General features: G+C 40.5%; 1 protein-coding gene and 1 non-coding gene across 2 annotated transcripts in view; one reads left to right on the top strand and one right to left on the bottom strand.

Moving 5' to 3' along the window:
• The window catches only part of Kiaa0586 (KIAA0586 ortholog), a 127,475-nt gene that overhangs the window by 81,372 nt on the left and 25,347 nt on the right, over positions 1-20,756 (bottom strand). Inside the window, exons 9-12 of the mRNA XM_045155579.1 lie at positions 11,936-12,163; positions 9,374-9,548; positions 6,292-6,486; positions 2,182-2,378 (exon numbers count right to left, since the gene is read on the bottom strand). Coding sequence (XP_045011514.1) covers positions 2,182-2,378; positions 6,292-6,486; positions 9,374-9,548; positions 11,936-12,163 — 795 coding nt within the window. The remainder of the gene's footprint in view (positions 1-2,181; positions 2,379-6,291; positions 6,487-9,373; positions 9,549-11,935; positions 12,164-20,756) is intronic.
• Positions 455-580, top strand: LOC123462661. The gene has a single exon (XR_006638443.1). It is a non-coding gene; the product is annotated as a U4atac minor spliceosomal RNA (small nuclear RNA).

Raw genomic sequence — 20,756 nt, 5'->3', positions numbered from 1 at the left:
CTTGAACTTCTCCTTCTACCTCTCAAGTGCTAAGATTATAAGCATGAGCCACAATGGGCAGCTAGTACCAAAACTCTTGACTTTTCTAAACTCCTTTATTCTTTCAGCTATCAAAATGTTCAAAAAGTTTAACTTGAAGGGAAATAATTCTCATAGTGTTTTTTAAAATTAGACTTTTACTAAAATTACAAATTAAGTTGGGGGATAATTGATAATGATTGGTCTTTCACATATAAAAATAAATTCTCTCTAAATTCCTTCACATTTTATGTGTGTGTAAAATTTAAAGCTTGAAGCCAGGTGTGGTGGCGCACGCCTTTAATCCTAGCACTTGGGAGGCAGAGGTAGGAAGATCACTGTGAGTTGGAGGCCACCCTGAGACTCCATAGTGAATTCCAGGTCAGCCTGGACCCTACCTTGAAAAATTTCCCTCCTCCAAAATTTGAAGCCTTGAACCATCCTTTTCTTGGGGTTGCGCTACTGTCCAGTGAACATCTAGTGAGGGCAGTACTGCTAATGCTTAGATAACACATTCGTATCAGTTAGAGCTTTGCTTTATCTTGGTGTAATTTTTGGAAACCAAAATTTGAAGCCTCAATTATATAAATCACCTATATTCAATCTTATTTTTATTTCCATGTTTTGTTTTGGCTTTGATTTTTTTTTTTTTTTTGAAGATTTAGAAATATTTTGGGGCTGCGGAAATGGCTTAGTGGTTAAGGCACTTGCCTGTGAAGCCTAAGGATGCAGGTTTGATTCCCTAGTACCCATGTAAAGCCAGAAGCACAGGTAGTTCATATGTCTGGAGATTGTTTGTAGTAGCTACAGACCCTGGCATGCCATTCTCTCTCTTTCTTTCTTTCAAATAAATAAATAAATAGAAAGATTTTATGATACTACAGATAGAACTCAAAGTGCTTGGGCTAGAGAAGGTGGCTCAGCAATTAAAAGAGCTTTCTTTTTCTTTTTTTAAATTTAATTTAGGGTTTTTGTTTTGTTGTTGGTGGTAGTTTTTTAGAGGTAGGGTCTCACTCTAGCCCAGGCTGACCTGGAATTCACTATGTCGTCTCAGGGTGGCCTCGAACTCACAGCGATCCTCCTATCTCTGCCTCCCGAGTGCTGGGATTAAAGATGTGCACCACCATACCTGGCAGACACTTTCTTGCAAGGCCTAACAGCCTGGCTTCTATTCATTACCCACTACCCATGTAAAGCCAGATGCACAAAGTGGGGTATATATCTAGAGTTCATTAGCAGTGGCAGGAAGCCCTGGCACTCACTCTTGCTCTCTCTTTCACTCTCCCAAAAAAAAAAAAAAACCACATATATATTTAAATATTTTATTTTTGGTCAGGCATGGTGACGTACACCTTTAATCCCAGTACTCGGGAGGCAGAGGTAGGAGGATCACTGTGAGTTCGAGGCCACCCTGAGACGACATAGTGAATTCCAGGCCCTACCTCAAAAAAAAAAAAAAAAAAAAAAAAAAAATTATTTATTTGAGAGAAAGAAAGAGAGAGAATATGGGCATGCCAAGGCCTCCAGCAGCTGCAAACAAACTCCAGATGCATGTGCCATCCTGTGCATCTGGCTTACATGGGTCCTGGAGAATGGAACTTGGCATTTTCAGCCAGGTATGATGGCACATGCTTTTAATCCCAGAACTTGGGAAGCAGATGTAGGAGGATCACTGTGAGTTGAAAGTCAGCCTGGCACTACAGAATGAGTTCCAAGATAGCCTGAGCTAGAGTGAGACTGTACCTCAAAAAAACAAAAAACAGGGCTGGAGAGATGGCTTAGTGGTTAAGGTGTGTGCCAGCAAAGCCTAAGAATTCAGGTTCGATAACTTAGTACCCATGTAAAGCCAGATACACAAGGTGGTGCATGCTTCTGGAGTTAAAAAAAAAAAAAGACAAAAGACTAAAAACAAAGAACAAAAAACAAAAAATAATAATTATGTTTCCCTGTTCAAATGATTCCTTTTGAATATTGTCAGTCACTTTGATGCAAATTATTGACCTACAAGGGTCATAATTTTAAATAATTTTAAATGTTGCAGAACAAGGATAGAGATCACATTACTATCACAGCTTTACAGAACAAAGAAACCCTGAGCAAATCTTTTGTACTTATATGGTAAGTGTTAAGGACCAATGTTTTAAGTCAAAGCATCTGGCATACCTGTACAGTAAGCTGAGGAGGATCCTTTTTTTCAGATTTCATTTCTACAACTGCAACATTAGGCTTCTTTACTCCAGTTTCGATTTTTCGAGATGACTGAGGAATAGGAGGAATAGAAGTTGTCACAGTCACAGGGTGTGGCTTGTTTACAATTACACCAGCAGGTGGCATGGAATCACTATTACTTTGGGTTTGTCCTAAATTTAGGTAAGAAATTTAGGGAAGAAAATGAGTCATTGATTTCTGAATCATAAAGAAATACCTAATTTACTGCCCAGATCTCTATGGCTATTCTCTATCAAGAAAGGAAAGGACTAATATGATGGAGAATGGAATTTCAAAGGAGAAAGTAGGGGGGGAATTAACATGGGATTTTTTTTTATAATCATGGAAAATGCTAATAAAAATTAAAAAAAAAGAAAGGAAAGGACTGTTTGCAACCACTTCTCACCACTATCTGCATGCTCGCTATGTCATCCTGTTAGAAATGGTGACACTTATTAGGTACTTACATGTCATACCCACTTCACATACACCATCTCATTTAATACTCAAAGTAAAGGCTAGTTTTCACTTGTGTCTTTGTGTGTACATGTGTGTGGCTGTGGGTGCACACATGTATGTGTGCATGTGGAGGCCACAGGACAAACTCAAATGTCATTTCTGAGGAACACCAGCCACCATTTTTGAGGCAAGGTCTTTTAATAGCCAAATTAGATGACTCAGCAGTTAAAGGGCTTGCTTGCAAAACCTGGGTTTTATTCCCCAATACCCATGTAAAGCCAGATGCACACAGTGGTACATTTATTTGGGGTCCATTTATAGTGGCAGGAGGACCTGGCACACCTTAACTCGGGTTGTTTTGTTTTGTTTTGTTTTTTTTTTTGTCTATCTCTCTCATAAATAAATAAATAAATAAGTTTTGACAATTGAACTCAGGTCCTCATGCTTATAAGGTAAGTGCTTTGCCAAGTGAGCTATCTCCCCAGCCTCTATTATCTAAATTTGATATTATCTATATTTGATATTATCTATATTTGATGACTAAAACTTGGTAGCTGTCATTTCAGAAGTCTCACTGTTCTTTTACATTTCAAAGTAAACAGTAAGGAGCACACCAGAAGCCCAGCACTTAGATGGATGAAGCAGGAGGATTACCACAAGTTTGAGGTCAACCCATGCTATAGAGTGAGACTTTGTTTCAAAACAAAAAGAAATAAAATTCTCAGACTAACAGTACAATGTACTTGTTAAATGCATTCTAAAGCCAGATTGCTTGGATTTGATTCACTGTCTACTCTAGCTATGTGGTCTTTGACAAATTAGTTCTTAATCCCATTATATCTGCTTTTAACTCTTAAAAAAAATGCTATTACCTACCAAGTGTTTTATAGAGTAGTTTAACTGAATGAATATATGTAAATTGCTTAGACTTCAAAAATATTAACTATATTATAAAGAGGAATGTTTAGGGCTGGAGAGATGGCTTAGCGGTTAAGCGCTTGCCTGTGAAGCCTAAGGACCCTGGTTCGAGGCTCGGTTCCCCAGGTCCCACGTTAGCCAGATGCACAAGGGGGCGCACGCGCCTGGAGTTCGTTTGCAGAGGCTGGAAACCCTGGCGCGCCCATTCTGTCTCTCCCTCTATCTGTCTTTCTCTCTGTGTCTGTCGCTCTCATAAATAAATAAATAAAATTTTAAAAAGAGGAATGTTAAAACACATAGTAGCCATTAATTTTATTAGCCCATAAAATAAAAAATTCTCTTATGTTAAATAAAATGTTTAAATTATCCATCAAAATTCAGGAAAAACAGGATTGGCAAATAGCTCGTTTGGTAAAGTGTTTGCTTTGCAAGCATGAGGACCTGAGGTCAACTCCCAAAACCCATGTAAAAATTTTGGATATAGTGGTACATGGTTATAATCCCAATATTGGGGAAGCAGAATCCTTGGGGATCACTGGCCAGCCATTCTAACCTAATTAGTGAGCTCCAGACCACTGAGAAACTCGGTCTCAAAAGGGGTGAATGGAGCTGGGCATGGTGGTGCACACCTTTAATCCCAGCACTGAAGAGGCTGAGATAGGAGGATTGCTGTATGAGGCCACCCTGAGACTTGAGACTTCATAATGAATTCCAGGCCAACCTGGGCTACAGCAAGACCCTACTTCAAAGACACAAAAAGGGCTGGAGAGATGGCTTAGCAGTTAAGCGCTTGCCTGTGAAGCCTAAGGACCCCGGTTTGAGGCTCGGTTCCCCAGGTCCCACGTTAGCCAGATGCACAAGGGGGCGCACGCGTCTGGAGTTTGTCTGCAGAGGCTGGAAGCCCTGGTGTGCCCATTCTCTCTCTCTCCCTCTATCTGTCTTTCTCTCTGTGTCTCTCGCTCTCAAATAAATAAATAAAAAATTTTAAAAAAAAGACACACAAAAAAAATAAATAAATAAAGGTGGATTGGGTTGAGGGGGCTGGAGCAATAGCTCAGTTGTTAAGGGTGCTTGCTTGCAAAGTCTACCAGCTTGGCTTCAGTTCCCCAAACACCCATGTAATGGACATTCATTTGTAGTGACATGAGACTCTGGTACACTCATCCATATATATATGAATGCATGTATACATACATAACTACATACATACACTCACGTATGTATGTATGTACAAATAAATACATATATTGGAAAAGCAGGTATGGTAGCACACAATTTTAATCTTGGCACTTGGGAGGCAGAGGTAGATTGCTACATAGTGGATTTCAGATCAGCCTGGGCTAGAGTGAGACTCTACCTCAAAAAAAAAAAAAAAAAAAAAAGGTGGAACGTTGTTATCCACTTTACTTAGAATACATGACCACCTAAGATGTGCTTATCACAACCTCACAACCTAGTTCAAAAGTACACAAAACTGCTTTAAAGTAAGCACTTCCCCTAACATGTGACAACACTGACAAGACACTCAAACTTGTCCTTGTATTATTATGAATGTTAATGACATGTTGATCATTTCATCTACAACAACTTCTATCAATATTAAAAGAATCAGGCTGGAGAAATGGCTTAGTGGTTAAGGCACATGCCTGCAAAGCCTAAGGACCCAGGTTTGATTCTCCAGGTCCCACATAAGCCAGATGCTCATGGTGGCACATGCATCTGGAGTTCATTTGAAGTGGCTAGAGGCCCTGGCACACCCATTCTCACTCTCTCTCTCTCTTCCACTTTCTATCACTAATCAATAAATAAATAAATATTTTTTGTTTTTATTTATTTATTTGAGAGTGACAGAGAGAGAAAGAGGCAGAGAGAAAGAGAGAATGGGCACATCAGGGCCTCCAGCTGCTGCAAACGAACTCCAGATACATGTGCTACCATGTGCATCTGGCTTACATGGATACTGGGGAATCAAGCCTCGAACCAGGATCCTTAGGCTTCACAGGCAAACATTTAACTGCTAAGCCATCTCTCCAGCCGAAATAAATAAAATATTTAAAATATATATATTAAAGAATCTTTCAGCTGGATGTGGTAGTACACTCTTTTAATCCCAGCACTTGAGAGGCAGAAGTAGAAGGATCACTGTGAGTTCAAGGCCACCCTGAGATTACCTAGTGAATTCCATGTCAGCCTGAACTAGAGTGAGACTCTACCTCAAAAAAGCAAAAAAAAAAATTTTTAAAAAAAGGAATCTTGAGCTGGAGAGATAGCTTAGCACTTAAGGTGCTTGCCTGCGAAACCTAAGGACACATGTTCGATTCTCCAGGTCCCATGTAAACCAGACACAAGGTGATGCAAGTGTGCAAGGTTGCACATAGGCACTAGGTGGCATACATGTCTGGAGTTCAATTACAGTGGCTGTAGGTCCTGGCATGCCAATTCTCTCCCTCCCTCCCTCTCTTCCTCTTTCTCTGTCTCTCCTTCTCACACACACACTCTCTCTCACACATACATAAAAGAAATAATTTTTCTTGCTTGTGAAATTACAGAAGGTAATAATTGTTTTTAAAGAACCCCAAACATAAACAATAATACAGGAAAAAAGCTGCTATCACGTCAGTACCATTGTAAAGTCTTTCTATTATTCATAGAAATTAAAATTTCCCCATAAATTTGGTTGGCTCTTACCTAAAAGAATGGCCATAGGAATTAGATGACCTTCCAGAGTACCTGAAGAAGTAGGCATTTCTCTGCTTGGGCTGAACAAGTACTGTTGATCACCAGGAGGAAGTGTAGTAATGGAGTGATGTACTTTAGGGTCCACCTTCATAGGTTTTGCTGCATAAAAGTCAGTTTGTGTTCTTGCTGACTTGACTTTGGTTCCTGGGATAATCATCAGTAGTAGATGTTTTATAATATCATTTGAGTATCTACTATCTAGCCAACTAGAAATTTCATTCAATCTAATAAAGTTATAGAATACCAAAACTTCTTAAATGGCCAGATAGTAAATGTTTTCATATTAGTTATATGCTCTAAGTTGCAAGTACTCAATTCTGCTGATATATTATAAAAGCAGCCATGCATAATTAATAAATGAATGTGTATGCCCATGTTCAAATAAAGTTTTACTGAAGAAGGAAGGCAATTCAGCTGTAGGCATTCAGGCCTGCCCTTGAATAATCAACTTGTGAAGTCAGAACAAATAATGGAACTAGAAAAATGTTGACTAAGGATTCTGAAAACTTCAGACAATGTGTTTAAACTCATTAAATATTCTTCTATAATACAAAAAGGAAATGACCAATTTTTGGAATAGGATTTTTCGTTGTCCATTCTCTCATCATATCTTTGTGTATAACATAATTCTGAATGACTAGACTTGACACTTTAAAAGTATATAAAGGTAATCTATTTCTACACATACTTATAGCAGTTATCAGTATACATTTTTGTACTCCTATGAAGTAGATCTATATAGACATTATATTCCAGATTCTGCAAACGTGCCAGGTACAGTGCTCAGCACTCAGGAGACTTACGCAGGAATAGCACTGGGAGCTCCAGGCCAGCTGGAGCTACAGAGCAAAATCTTCTCTTGGAAAACAAAAAGGAAACAAAACCTATACAAATTTTATTATTTGCCTTTTAGAAGATGATAAATTTCTTTTTCCCTCTGAGAGAGGAAAAACAGTAGGTACTTAGGACCTAGGGTGAGAAGTATGTCCACAAGATTGGACTAACTTTTACCCTACAAGGGTTACTGAAGAAAGAAAGTTATTTAGGAGTCTGGAAGTATTTTAAAATCACAAGCAGTTTTGAAAAGGCTTCTAAAATCTCAAATGCAATACTTATTTGAGAGAGAAAGAGGTAGAGAGAGAAAGAAAAAAAAAAATGGACATGTCAGGCCTCTGGCCACTGCAAACAAACTCCAGACACATGTGTCACCTTGTGCATCTGGCTTAAATGTGTTCTGGGGAATCAAACCTGGATCCTTAGGCTTCACAGGCAAATGCCTTAACCATTAATCCATCTCTCCAGGCCTCCAATATAATCTTAATAATAAATCTCTAATATATAAAAGAAAGCATTAGAGTAAATACCATTCATAAACCAACTAATGCCAGAAGGACTTGTAGATAGATGACACCTGGTATGATAACCTAGCATTTAGAAAGAAAAGGAAGGAGGGTGTGGTGGCACACACCTTTAATCCCAGCACTCAGAGGCAGTGGTAGGAAGACTGCAGTGAGTTCAAGGCCACCCTGAAACTATAGAGTGAATTCCAGATCAGCCTGGACTAGAGTGAGACCCTAGACCTCAAGAAAAAAAAAAAAATAAAAAAGGTTAAGGAAAAGAAAATAAAGCAATTGCCACAGCTCCAATGTCTAGAAAGGATGAGAAAGGACAATGGGCCGCATTCACTAACTCCACGTTAAAGTAGCTCACTAACTGCTAAGACACAAGCTAAGAAACCTGAAGCTGAGAAAATGTAGCCAAAATTAACAACTCAATAGCTAAGTTAAATACACCAGTGCCAGTGAAATGGTTGACATGAGTCAAAATATGTAATGATAACTACAGATTTTGTTTTGTTTTTGTTTTGTTTTTTTGTTTTTCGAGGTAGGGCCTCACTCTAGCCCAGGCTGACCTGAAATTCACTATGTAGTCTCAGGGTAGCCTCGAACTCACTGTGCTCCTCCTACTTCTGCCTCCCGAGTGCTGGGATTAAAGGCATGTGCCACCATGCCCAGCCCTCTGAAGATGTTTTTATTTGTGTACAGAAGCAATTTTTTAACCTTTGCTAGCTAAGGCTCTTTGGTAACAAGCAAAAACTCATAAACACGTTCTACTAGTAAAGAGCACGTACTGATAATTCAGTTCTATTTTTCTCTTCCTCTCCAAGAAGGAATTATTTTCCACTCCTAAGCATATAAATTTAACTGTAGGTATAATTCATAAATAAAGAGAAAACAGAATAAAATGTTCATATTAAGCTGATGCTGTTAAAAAGATATAGTAAGGGGCTAGAGAGATGATTCGGTAGATGAAGGCACTTGCTTGCAAAGCCTGATGGCTCAAGTTTGATTTCCCATTACCCACATAAGGTCAGATGCACAAAGAGGCCCGTACATCTACAATTCATTTGCAGCAGCAGAAAGCCTGGGACAACCATACTCATATATTATCTTTCTTTCTCTCTCTCAAGTAATTTTTTTTTTAAATGTAATGAAGACTGGCGAGATGGCTCAGCAGTTATGGCACTTTCCTGCAGAGCCTAATGACACAAGTTTGAACCCTCAGTACCCACACAAAGCCAGATGCATAAAGTGGCACATGCATCTGGTGTCCATTTGTAGTGGGCCCTGGCATGCCCATTCTTTCTGTCTATCTCTCTTCTATCTTTCTGCTTGCAAATAAATGAATAAAAAATTCTTTTAAAAAAATGTGGTGAAGCTGGGCGTGGTGGTGCACAGCTTTAGTCCCAGCACTCGGGAGGCAGAGGTAGGAGGATTGCCATGAGTTCAAGGCCACCCTGAGATGACAGAGTTAATTCCAAGTCAGCCTGGACCAGAGTGAGACCCTACCTTGAAAAACAAAACACCAAAAAAAAAAAAATGTGGTGAGTTGGGTGTGGTGGTGGACACCTTTAACCCCAGTACTTGGAGGTAGAGGTAGAAGGACCACTGAGAGTTTGAGGCCAGCCTGGGCTAGAACAAGACCCTACCTTGAAAAAGAAAGTAATGAAACAAAAGTCAAGGCTCCTTACCTTTAATTTGTTCTATTAATTTTGGTCTTTGTGGTTTGACCTTAGGAGATGGAGAATTAAATCTGAGATATGGTCCTTTTTTAAGAGTGCTGCGATGGCCCTGATAAACTGGTTTCCCATATATTTGTAACATATAATCCTCATCTTGTAAAATGGTAGTTGATTTCAAACGCCCCTATGTATACAAAAACAATGAATTTACAAAGAAAATAAATACCATTTTTCTAAAAAGTATCCTTTTGGCAGTTGAGTACCATAGTAAGAATGATCAAGTGAGAAAAATCCTGTATTTTTATATTTTATTTAATTAATTATTGGAGAGAGAGAAGCAGATAGATTGAGAGGCAAATATATAGAGAGAATGGACATGCCAGGGCCTCTAGCCACTGCAAATCATTTCCAGACGCATGCGCCACCTTGTGCATCTGGCTTTATGTGGGTCCTGGGGAATCAAATCTGGGTCCTTAGGCTTCACAGGCAAGCACCTTAACCACTAAACTCCAGCCTCCCCCCCCAAATCCTCTATTTTAACCAGCCCTCAAATTCTGGATATAGTTTTCAAATCCAAGCTTCAAAAGGATAAAATTTAAATATGAAAAAAATAACTAAGTTAGGCATGGTGGCACCTACCTGTAATCCCAGTACTCAGGAGGTAGAGGTAGGAGTTTAAGGGCTACACAAGCTCCAGGCCAGCCTAGGCTATCTGAAACCCTGTCTCTCTCTCTCTCTCTCTCTCTCTCTCTCTCTCTCTCTCTCTCTCACACACACACACACACACACACACACACACTATATATCACCCATTAAAAAACTACACTCCTAAAGCTGGGCATGGTGGTGCATGCCTTTCATCCCAGCACTCGGGAGGCAGAGGTAGGAGGATTGCCGTGAGTTTGAGGCCACCCTGAGACTACATAGTGTATTTTATGTTGGCCTGGGCCAGAGTGAGACCCTACCTCAAAAAAAAAAAAAATACACTCCTAGCCAGGCATGGTGGCACACGTCTTTAATCCCAGCACTCAGGAGGCAGAGGTAGGAGGATCACTGTGAGTTCGAGGCTACCCTGAGAGTACATAGTAAGTTCCAAGGCAGCATGGGCTAGAGTGAGACCCTACCTCAAAAAAAGTAAAATAAAACTACACTCCTGACCTTTCAACCATGTATGAAATGCCACAGAAAAGCAGAATTAATTATTAAGCATTTACTAACTGCCAAGCATTAAATTAGATGCTTTACCATTCTGTTCAATAATCCATACTTGAATTACTGGGGATATGTCTCAGCAGTTAAGGCACTTGCCTTTGTCTAAGGACCTTGGTTTGACTCCTCAGTATCCACATAAAGCCAGATGCACAAGATGGCACATGCATCTGGAGTTCCTTTGCAGTGGCTAGAGGGCCTGGCACACCCATTCTCTCTCTTCCTCTATCTACCTCTTTCTCTGTCTCATAAATAAATTTTTAAAAAAATTTTTAAACCAAGCTTAGTGTTAAGAAAATGAAAGTCCAGTTAAAGCAGTAAAAGAAAAAAAAAAAAAAAGATCCTTCTAAGCATCTAGTGTTATGTCTTGCATTCACAAGGTACTAAAAATACTTATTAAATTCAAAAATAGCTGGGCATGGTGGCACACGTCCTTAATCCCAACCCTTGGAAAGCAGAGGTAGGATGATCACCATGGGCTCAAGGCCACCCTGAGACTACATAGTGAATTCCACACACACACACAAGGTAGATATCTTGATAATCTTTAGGTCAAGATAGTCAAGATAATCTCTAGTTGTCTGTATACAGTGTACAGTAACTATAATACTGTGATTGTGATTCTAAGTATGAGCTCTAAGGCTGGGTGTAGTAGTGCCAGGTCTATAATCACAAAAACTCCTTGGGAGAGGAGGGGCAGCTAAAGCAGGAAGTTTGGGATTGCCTAGGCAACATAAAGAGACCCTACCTCATAAGAAAAAAAAAAAAAAGTGAGGAGGAAAGTACAGATTTTTTTGCAGTGATTTTCATATTATAAAACCAGCCTTAAATAAATCAACAGTATAAATCTAGTTTACATTTGCACGGTCCTTTTTTTGTTTTGTTTTGTTTTTGTTTTTTTTTGTTTTTCGAGGTAGGGTCTCACTCTGGCCCAGACTGACTTGGAATTCACTATGTAGTCTCAGGGTGGCCTAGAACTCATGGCGACCCTCCTACCTCTGCCTCCTGAGTGCTGGGATTAAAGGCTTGGTCCTTCATATTTTTAAAACATCATCATATTCACTTCATTATTCATATCTTAAGGCCACAAAATCAGATTAAGATTTTACTTCTGGGCTGGAGAGATGGCTTAGTGGTTAAGTATTTGCCTGTGAAGCCTAAGGACCCTGGTTCCAGGCTCCATTCCCCAGGACCCACGTTAGCCAGATGCACAAGGGGGCACACGGGTCTGGAGTTCGTTTGCAGTGGCTGGAGGCCCTGGAGTGCCCATTCTCTCTCTCTCTCTCTCTCTCTTTCTGTCTTGTCACTCTCAAATAAATAAATAAAAATGAACAAAAAAAATTAAAAAAAAAAAGATCTTACTTCTCTTCTCTCTTTCTGTAAACCTGAAGCAGGCATGCTCCTTCCAGGTGGACTTCTAAAACACTCCTGGATTTGTTTTTGAGAAAGGTTTCTTGGAATTACAGATGTGTTCACAGTTTTGTCTTGTATGTTAGCTTTAATATCTCTACTCATATTCTGAGCTCTCTTGGTCCTTTGATTCCTTGGATCAAATCTCTTTTGTTCATAATCTTTTCGGGCAAGTTCATCCTAAAATCATAAAAATTAAAGTTACTTAAAACCTATTCAAATAGTAGTGCTTTCACATCAGAAAGTACTAGAATTTACTTTTTTAATATTTTTATTTATTTGTAAGCAGAGAGAGAGAGACAGGGGAGAGAGAGAGAGGGCAAGGGAGAAAGAAAGAATATGGGCATGGCAGGGCCTCTTGCCACTGTAAGCAAATTCCAGATGCTTGTGCCATTTGGTGCATCTAGCTTTACATGGGTACTGGGAATAGAACCAGGGTCATTAGGCTTTGCAGGCAAGCGCCTTAACCACTGAACCATCTCTCCAGTCCCTGGAATTTATTTTTGCTCTTATATAGTTCAGCAGATTTAAATGCTTTAAAAATTAAAGATCTGGGCATGGTGGTGCACACCTTTAATCCCAGCACCCGGGAGGCAGATGTAGGAGGATCACCATGAGTTCAAGGCCACCCTGAGGTATTAATTAAATAGTTAATTAAATAGTTAATTCCAGTTCAGCCTGGACCAGAGTGAGACCCTACCTCAAAAAAATAATAATAACAACAAATAAAGTTACACATGAAAAAATTCTTTGCAAATATCAATGAAATCCTAAAAAGGCAATTATATGCCTATAATTTCAGCACTTGGGAGACAGAGATCTCCAGATCAAGGCCAGCATTTTCTATGTGGAGAGGTCTGTTTCACAAAACAAAGCAACTTTAAAATATACAAGATTATTGTATAGAACATGGGGAATGGAAAACAGAGTACAGAGAAAGGAGGGCATTATAAACTTTTTAATACTTTTAGGTGTTTGAATCATAAGAATTTTAAAACTTCTAAAGACCAAACTTAAAGGCAAATAAATTTTAATTAATAAAAATAAAGGGAAAATTCATAGATTAAAATTATTTGAAGGTTTAAACAAATTATATAGGGAATTAATAGTAACAGACATATATATATTGTTAGCTGACTCTTAAACCAGAACTAGATTCCAAAGCTTCTGACTTTGTGCACATACATGTGTGGAGGCACATGTGTGTGTGCATGTGGAAGTCAGAAGTCGATGCTGTGTGTCTTTCTCAGTTGTTCTCCATCTGAGAAAGGATCACTCATTAAACCTACAGCTAGCTCACTGATTCTGCCAGACTGGTCAATAAGCCACAGGGACCCTACTGTCTGTCTCTCCAGCACTGAGAATCCAAGCTCATATAGCCATACCTGGCTTGTTATGTGGGTGCAGGAGATCTCAACTAGGGCCTTCATGCTTGCAAGGCAAGCACATTACAGACTGAGATATCTTCCCCAGCCTCTTAGTTCAACTTTTTTTTTTCCTGGGAATTATACACTGACCAGTGTAAATTCTTCATAACTGTATCATACATATCTGAGTAACAAAGTTTAAAACACGTATTTCTTTTTTAATTATTTAATTTTTATATATTTATTCGAGAGTGACAGACAGAGAAAGAGGCAGGGGGAGAGAGAGAGAGAGAAAGAGAGAGAGAGAGAAAGAGAATGGGCATACCAGGGCTTCCAGCCACTGCAAATGAACTCCAGATGCATGCGCCCCCTTATGCATCTGGCTTAAGTGCGTCCTGGGGAATTGAGCCTCAAACCTGGGTCCTTAGGCTTCACAGACAAGTGCTTAACCACTAAGCCAACTCTCCAGCCCTAAAATACATATGTGTTTACTGATGTAGAAAAGAATAGATACTTTACCTTGCTACTATGATGAGTAAACAGGTAAGCATATCTTAAAAAAAAAAAAAAACTGCTTTGATGCAGGGTATGGTGACACACGCCTTTACTCCCAGCACTTAGAAGGCAGAGATAGGAGGATTACTGTGAGTTCAAGGCCACCCTGAGAGAATATATACAGTGAATTTCAGGTCAATCTGGGCTACAGCAAGACCCTACCCCAAAAAAATAATAATAAAATGCTTTGCCTTTTAAGATACAAGTAACAAGTTACCTGTCTAGTTCTATACTTTTCACATATAAAATAAGCATTTCCAGGGCTGGAGGGATGGCTTAGCGGTTAAGGTGTTTCCCTGAAAAGCCAAAGGACCTAGGTTCAATTCCCCAGGACCCACATTAGCCAGATGCACAAGGAGGTGCACGCATCTGGAGTTCGTTTGCAGTGGCTGGAGGCCCTGGTGCGTCCATTCTCTCACTGTCTCTCTCCCTCTTTCTCTGTCAAATAAATTTTTTAAAAATTTAAAAAATAAGCAATTTCCATTACTGATTATCTGTAAAAATAGTTCCCAGAGACTGAGGAAGGGAGGGCAGAAAGAATCAAAGAGTAAGCGGATGGGAAGGAATGTTTTGGAATGTTGTCTTCCAGACACAAAGTGGCTATTGCATTCAAAACTGCAGAGTGCATGTCATTTCCTGCACACGACCTGCATACTATTGGGTTCAGCAACACAGCTGAGGAGGAGAAACAAGAGAAGGTAATAACGGAAAATGATGATCAAAATACACTGCATACATATATGAAAACTGTCAATTAAAAAAGTTTTTAAAAACTCCCAGACTTCTACAATGCTAATGTCTGAAGATGTGCCATGCCCTTCATGACGTAGTTACTGTCTTGTTGCTGGCACAAAGCACCTGACCAAAAACAGCTAATAGAAAGAAAGTTGTTTATTTTGGCTTACAGTCTCTAGGGGAAGCTTTATGATGGCAGAGGACAGGATGGTATGAGCAGAGGCTAGACATCATCTCTGCCACATCAGGTGGAAAACAGCACCAGGAAAAAGAGCCAGATTCTAGTAAGAGGGAGCTGGCTATAACACCCATAAGCCTACCCCCAACAACACACCTCCTAGGATTCACCTCCCAAATTGCCATCAGCTGGGACCAAAATTTTAGAACACGAGTTCATTTAATAACCTTGAAAACTGAGTGGGAAAAATTTAAAGGGAAAAAATTTCCCTTTAAATAATTTATGTGTGTGCACATGCACACATGCATGCACACCATTGTAAAAGAATGGCAGGTGCAAGTACAACTTTGCATCTGGATTTACATGGGTGCTGGAATAATGAACTCAGGCCAGGATGTTTTGAAAGCAAGTGACTTTTACGACTGAGCCATCTCTCCAGTCTAAATCTGCTCTTTTAAAACACCATTGCAAGTTTTTCTTTTCTAAGTGTTTCTGCTACATTTTCTTTCACGCTTCTCATATTTAAGTTATTGTCTGACAATTTTCCATATAATAGTCATAAAATAAATTTTAAAATTAAGGTAATTGCCACACAAAATATTTATTGATAAGTTAGTATAAAGAGTGTCACTGAAATTAAGAATGAAAAGCCACTCTTGGTTTTCCACCAAAAATACATGGTAAGACCCTATAACTGAAGACTCCACATGCCTGGGCTACAAGGTCATTGAGAAATCAAGCTGGAGCTGAGATAAAAACCTCCTCCTTTTAGACCAGAAGCCCTATGGGAGAAAGAAATCATCAGCAGTAAAAACAGTGAACACTGCAAGCCTCAGTTTGGCCAGCCAGGCCAAATGACAGAAGGGATACAATAGTGGCATGTCTGCTATGGGGGGAACTACTCTCTACTTGTCTGGAGGCCTGCTCCATGGGAGGAAATACATGCCTGGTACTGAAAATCTTATCAAAAGCCTATGCCAGGGGAGGTCATAAGCCCTAGGAGTGTAACGTTCTTGTCTGGCTAACTGCATATATTATGCTCACCAAACTGCCCTGTGAGCATTCTTCTTAATATTCATACCCATATATAAATGCTACTCTCACATTTGGTTAGAAAAGCTTCTCATTTCAAATGGCAGTGACCACTGGGATGACACAAAAGGTACCACAGTGCTGAGAAGAAGTGACAGAGAAATATTCAGCACTGAAACATCTCTATCACACCTTCCAAGGCTCAGGGTCTGTGGTGGTTTGATTCAGGTGTCCCCCAAAAACTTAGGTGTTATGAATGCTAGGTTCCCAGCTGATGGAGATTTGGGAAGTAATGCCTCCTGGAGGCAGTGTATTGTTGGGGGCAGGCTTATGGGTATTATAGCCATTTTCCCCATGCCAATGTTTGGCACACTCTCTTGTTCCTGTTGTCTACTTCATGTTGGCTAGGGGGTGATGTCCACCCTCTGCTCATGCCATCGTTTTCCCTGCCATCATGGAGCTAACCCCTCAAGCCTATAAGCCAAAATAAACCTCTTTTTTCCCACATTCTGCTCTTGGTTGGGTGAATTCTACCAGCAATGCAAACCTGACAGCAAAAGGATCCATTGTGGAAGAGGTGACAGAAAGAATCTAAGAGCCAAAGGAAGGGTAGGACTGCTTACAATGCAATCGTTCAGACAGAAACTGGCCTTGATATCCATGACTTCACAGTGCCTAGCATTACCATCACAAGACCCTCATAATAGGAGGAAAAGATGACATCAAAATAAAACACTAATGGAGAGAGGGAGAAGATATGAAGGAGAGTGGATTTGTGGAGGGGAGGGAATTATCATGGTTCACTGTAATTACACAATTTCTCAATTTAAAACAGTTAAAAAGAAAAAAGAAGGAATGATAAACTGGAAAGATGGATCAACAGTTAAAGGCACTTGCTTGCAAAGCCTGCCAGTATAGATTCAAATCCCAAACTAGCCAGATGCAAAACGTGGCACAAGAAGCTGGTGTTTATTTTCACAGTGGCAAGAGGACCTGGTATACCCCCAACCCCCCACACACATGCAAATCAGGAAAGAGATACTTTTAAAAGAATTATAAGCCATCAGGAATGGGATACTGTCCAGTGAGTTGTTGGCCAAGTAGGTCCCTGGATGCCACCAAAACATTACAGGCCATTGTGAGGCTCTTGATTTCCACCAGGAATAGATGGTAAGACCTATTGCTGAAGACTCCACATACTTAGGTTGCAGGTCACTGAGAAACCTTGCTAGAGCTGAACTGTAAACTGCTTCCCTGAAGACCAGCTGACAGAAAGCTGGAAAAAGCTATACTGTATGCACCTCCTATGGGATGAGAGAGAGACATCAGTGGAGATAACAGTGGGACACTGCGAGCCTTAATTTGGGCCAGCCAGGCCAAATGAGCCAACAGGTGCAACAGGGCCATGTCTGTGATGGGAGAAGAAACCAACTGCTATCTAATTGTACTGGAGGCCCTACTCCATGGGAAAGGGATACATGCCTGATACTGTAAATCTTCTAACAGGAGAAGTCATAAACCCTAGAGGTGTTATGTCTGCTGGTATCTGGCTAAATGCATATACTATGCTCACCAAACTGGCCTGGTAAGCACTTTTTTAAATGTTTGTGCCCCATATATTAATGCTCCTTTCACTTTTGGATTATAGAGCTTCTTTTCATATGGCAGTGACCTTGAGATGACTCAAAAGGCACATAGTGCTGAGGAAGAAATGACAGAGGAGTGCTCAGCACACGAAATATCTCTTCACACCTTCCAAGACTCTGGGTCCATGGTGGAAGAGTTGGCAGGGGGAATGTAAGAGCCAAAGGAAGGATGGACTCCTTAAGTGCATTCTTCCAGACACAAAATGGCTGGATATCCATGACCTTGCAGGTGCCTGGCATACCTACACAAGACCAGTATAATAGGAAGAAAATATGATGACATTAAAGTAAGAGATGACTGGAAAGGGGGAAGAGGTATGATGGAGAGTAGAGCTGTGAAGGAAAAGGGAGTGGGGGAGGGAGTTATAGAAGTTGTCAATAATTAAAAAAAAAAAATTCCAAAAAAGAATTATTGCCAGGCGTGGTGGCACAATGCCTTTAATCTCAGCACTAGAGAAGCAGAGGTAGAAGGATCACCAGGAGTTCAAGGCCCCTGAGACTACATAGTGAATTCCAGGTCAGCTGGGCATAAGAGTGAGGAAACTATCTCGAAAAAAAAAAAAAAAAAAAAGAATTATAAGCCAGGTCAGGAGGACATCAAGGTCCAAGCCTCCCTGGGCTATGGTAAGTTCAAAGGCAACCTGGTCACTTAGTGAAGTCCATCTGAAAATAAAATTTAAAAGAGGGTAAGAGATGTATCTAGTGAGAGACAAACTTCCGCTACATGGTGTTCCACCCCTTCCTGGATGAGATTCTGATTGGGAAGATCAAGGGTTGCAGCCCAGAGGGGGTACATGTCTCTCTAGGGTTCTTTGAAGACATTCTCATTCCCCCAGAGTCACTGCAGCAGCCTGCTAAGTTTGATGAAACAGAGCAGGTTTGGGTGTGGGAGTATGAGACAGAAGAAGGAGCGCATGACCTGTACATGGACACGGGGGAAGAGATCCACTTCCGGGTAGTGGATGAGAGCTTTGTGGACACGTCCCCCACAGGGCCCAGCTCAGCTGAGGCCACCTCTTCCAGTGAGGAGCTGCCAAAAAAGGAGGCGCCCTACACACTTGTGGGATCCATCAGTGAGCCGGGCCTGGGTCTCCTCTCCTGGTGGACCAGCAACTAGCCCAGGGGCTCAGTGAAGACTTGTTTACCCACCCCAGCCGTGGGAAGGTGGAGCAGTGAAGATAGCCATGCAGCAGCTAAGGAGAATCTGCCTTCCAGAGGCAGGCTGGTTGGGGCCAGGAGTGGCCCCTGCCCGTCCCTTCTCCGGTCCCGGACCTGCTCCTTTTGAAAGCCTCCCCTAACGGTCTGACCTGGTGGACTGTTTTATCATGAGCTACCTATGTAGCTGAGGATGACCTTGAACTTCTGAGCATCCTCCCTCCACCTCTTAAGCACTGGGATTACAAGTGTCACCACACCCACATTTATTGTTGAAGACAATGTCTTACGTAGCCAAAGCTTGCCTCCCAGCTATATAACTGAGCTAAATTCCTAACCTTCCTGCCTTCACCTTCCAAGGATGGGGTTACAGGTATGCAGCACACCTCTGCCGAGAATGGCTTGCATGCTGGCCAAGTGCTCTGCTGTGGAGCTAGCCCCGAGCTCCATCCCTTTGGCCTGCTAGCATCTTCACTAGCAGCAAGAGTCATTTATCACACAGTGGCGGTACCAGCAGGGAAGAGGACCCCCTTGTCCTTCCTCCTAGTATCAGAGTGGCCTTGAACTCAGGTGACCCTCCTACCTCTGCCTCCTGGGCACTGGGATTAAAGACGTGCACCACCACCAAAAAAAAAAAAAAAAAAAAAAGTGAGAAAAAAATATTACATTTTGTAAACACTCAAAAAAAATAAAAATATAAAAAATAAAAACTTAGATAAATATCCCTTTCTCTATATAAAAAAAAAAATGAATCAGATAAAGGGAAGAGAAAGGAAGGGAGGAGGGTACTTAACAGGTTGATATTGTATATATGTAAGCACAATGATTGTAATGGGGAGGTAATATGATGGAGAATGGAATTTCAAAAGGGAAAGAGGAGGGAAGGAATTACCATGGGATATTTTTTTATAATCATGGAAAATGTTAATAAAAATTAAAAAAAAAAAAAGAAGTACAAAATTCAAGGTCCATATGCATCTGGAATTGGTTTGCAGTGGCTAGAGGCCCTGGCATGCCCATTCTCCCCCTCTCCTCTCTCTTTCTGCTCAGCATGCAATAAAGATCAGTTGTAAAGTTTGATGTGAAGGATAAAAAAAAAAAAGAATCAGAAGTATATTTTAAAAGTATTAACATGTATAAATACCTACATCCTTACTAGAAATCAAAACAAATAAAAATTAGACCAAACATGGTGGTACACACCTTCAATCCCAGTATTCCAGAGGCTGAGGTAAGGAGGATCACTGAGTTCATGGACTCTAGAGTGAGTTCCTGGTCATCCACAGCTAGAATGAGAACCTAACTTAAAAAAACCAAAGAAGACATTTAAGCTGCCAACATTGTAGAGTGACAGCTAGTAACTAAGAATCACAGTCATACATCCTCAAAGGCTCAGGACCATTGAAGAAGGGGTGGTAGAAAGTATGTAAGAGCCAAAGGAAGGGAAGGACAGTTTATAATGCTGTCATCCAGTCACAAAGTGGCGTTGATATTCATGACTTCATAGTGGCTGATGCTGCCTACACAAGACCTGCATAATAGGAGGAAAAAAAAATGATGGCATCAAAATAGAAGAGAGACTAGTTGGAAACAAGAAGAGATCTGGTGGAGGCGGCATTGGGAGGACAAAAGGGAATGTGGTAAGAGGGGATTATGATTGTGGTAGATGGTCTGTATTTATGAAAGTTGTCAACAAATAGTCTTAAAAAATAAGAATCACAGTGATAACATTTAATGCTATGGTGAAAATGGCAGAGTTGATAGTTTCAATGGCCATGAAAACTGACAAATTTTCTGGGAACAAACTTTGACCTAATAATCTCACTCTTATCCTAATGAGATAACATAAAAGAAAGATGGTGGCACTTGTGAGGCTGGCAGAAGCAGGACTACCATGATCTCTAGGCCAGTCTGGACTACCATTTGAGAACTTGTCTCAAAAAAGGAAAGAAAAAAAAGCTGGGTATGGCAGCACATGCCTTTAATCCCAGCACTCAGGAGGATGGCAGAGTGTTCAAAGCCACCCTAAGACTACATAGTGAATTTCAGGTCAGCCTGAGCTAGAATGAGAAAACCAAAAAAAAAAAAAAAAATTAAATATATGA

This window comes from Jaculus jaculus, chromosome 7, assembly GCF_020740685.1.
Source record: "Jaculus jaculus isolate mJacJac1 chromosome 7, mJacJac1.mat.Y.cur, whole genome shotgun sequence".
NCBI lineage: Eukaryota > Metazoa > Chordata > Mammalia > Rodentia > Dipodidae > Jaculus > Jaculus jaculus.
This window is presented reverse-complemented; position numbering and strand designations above follow the sequence as displayed.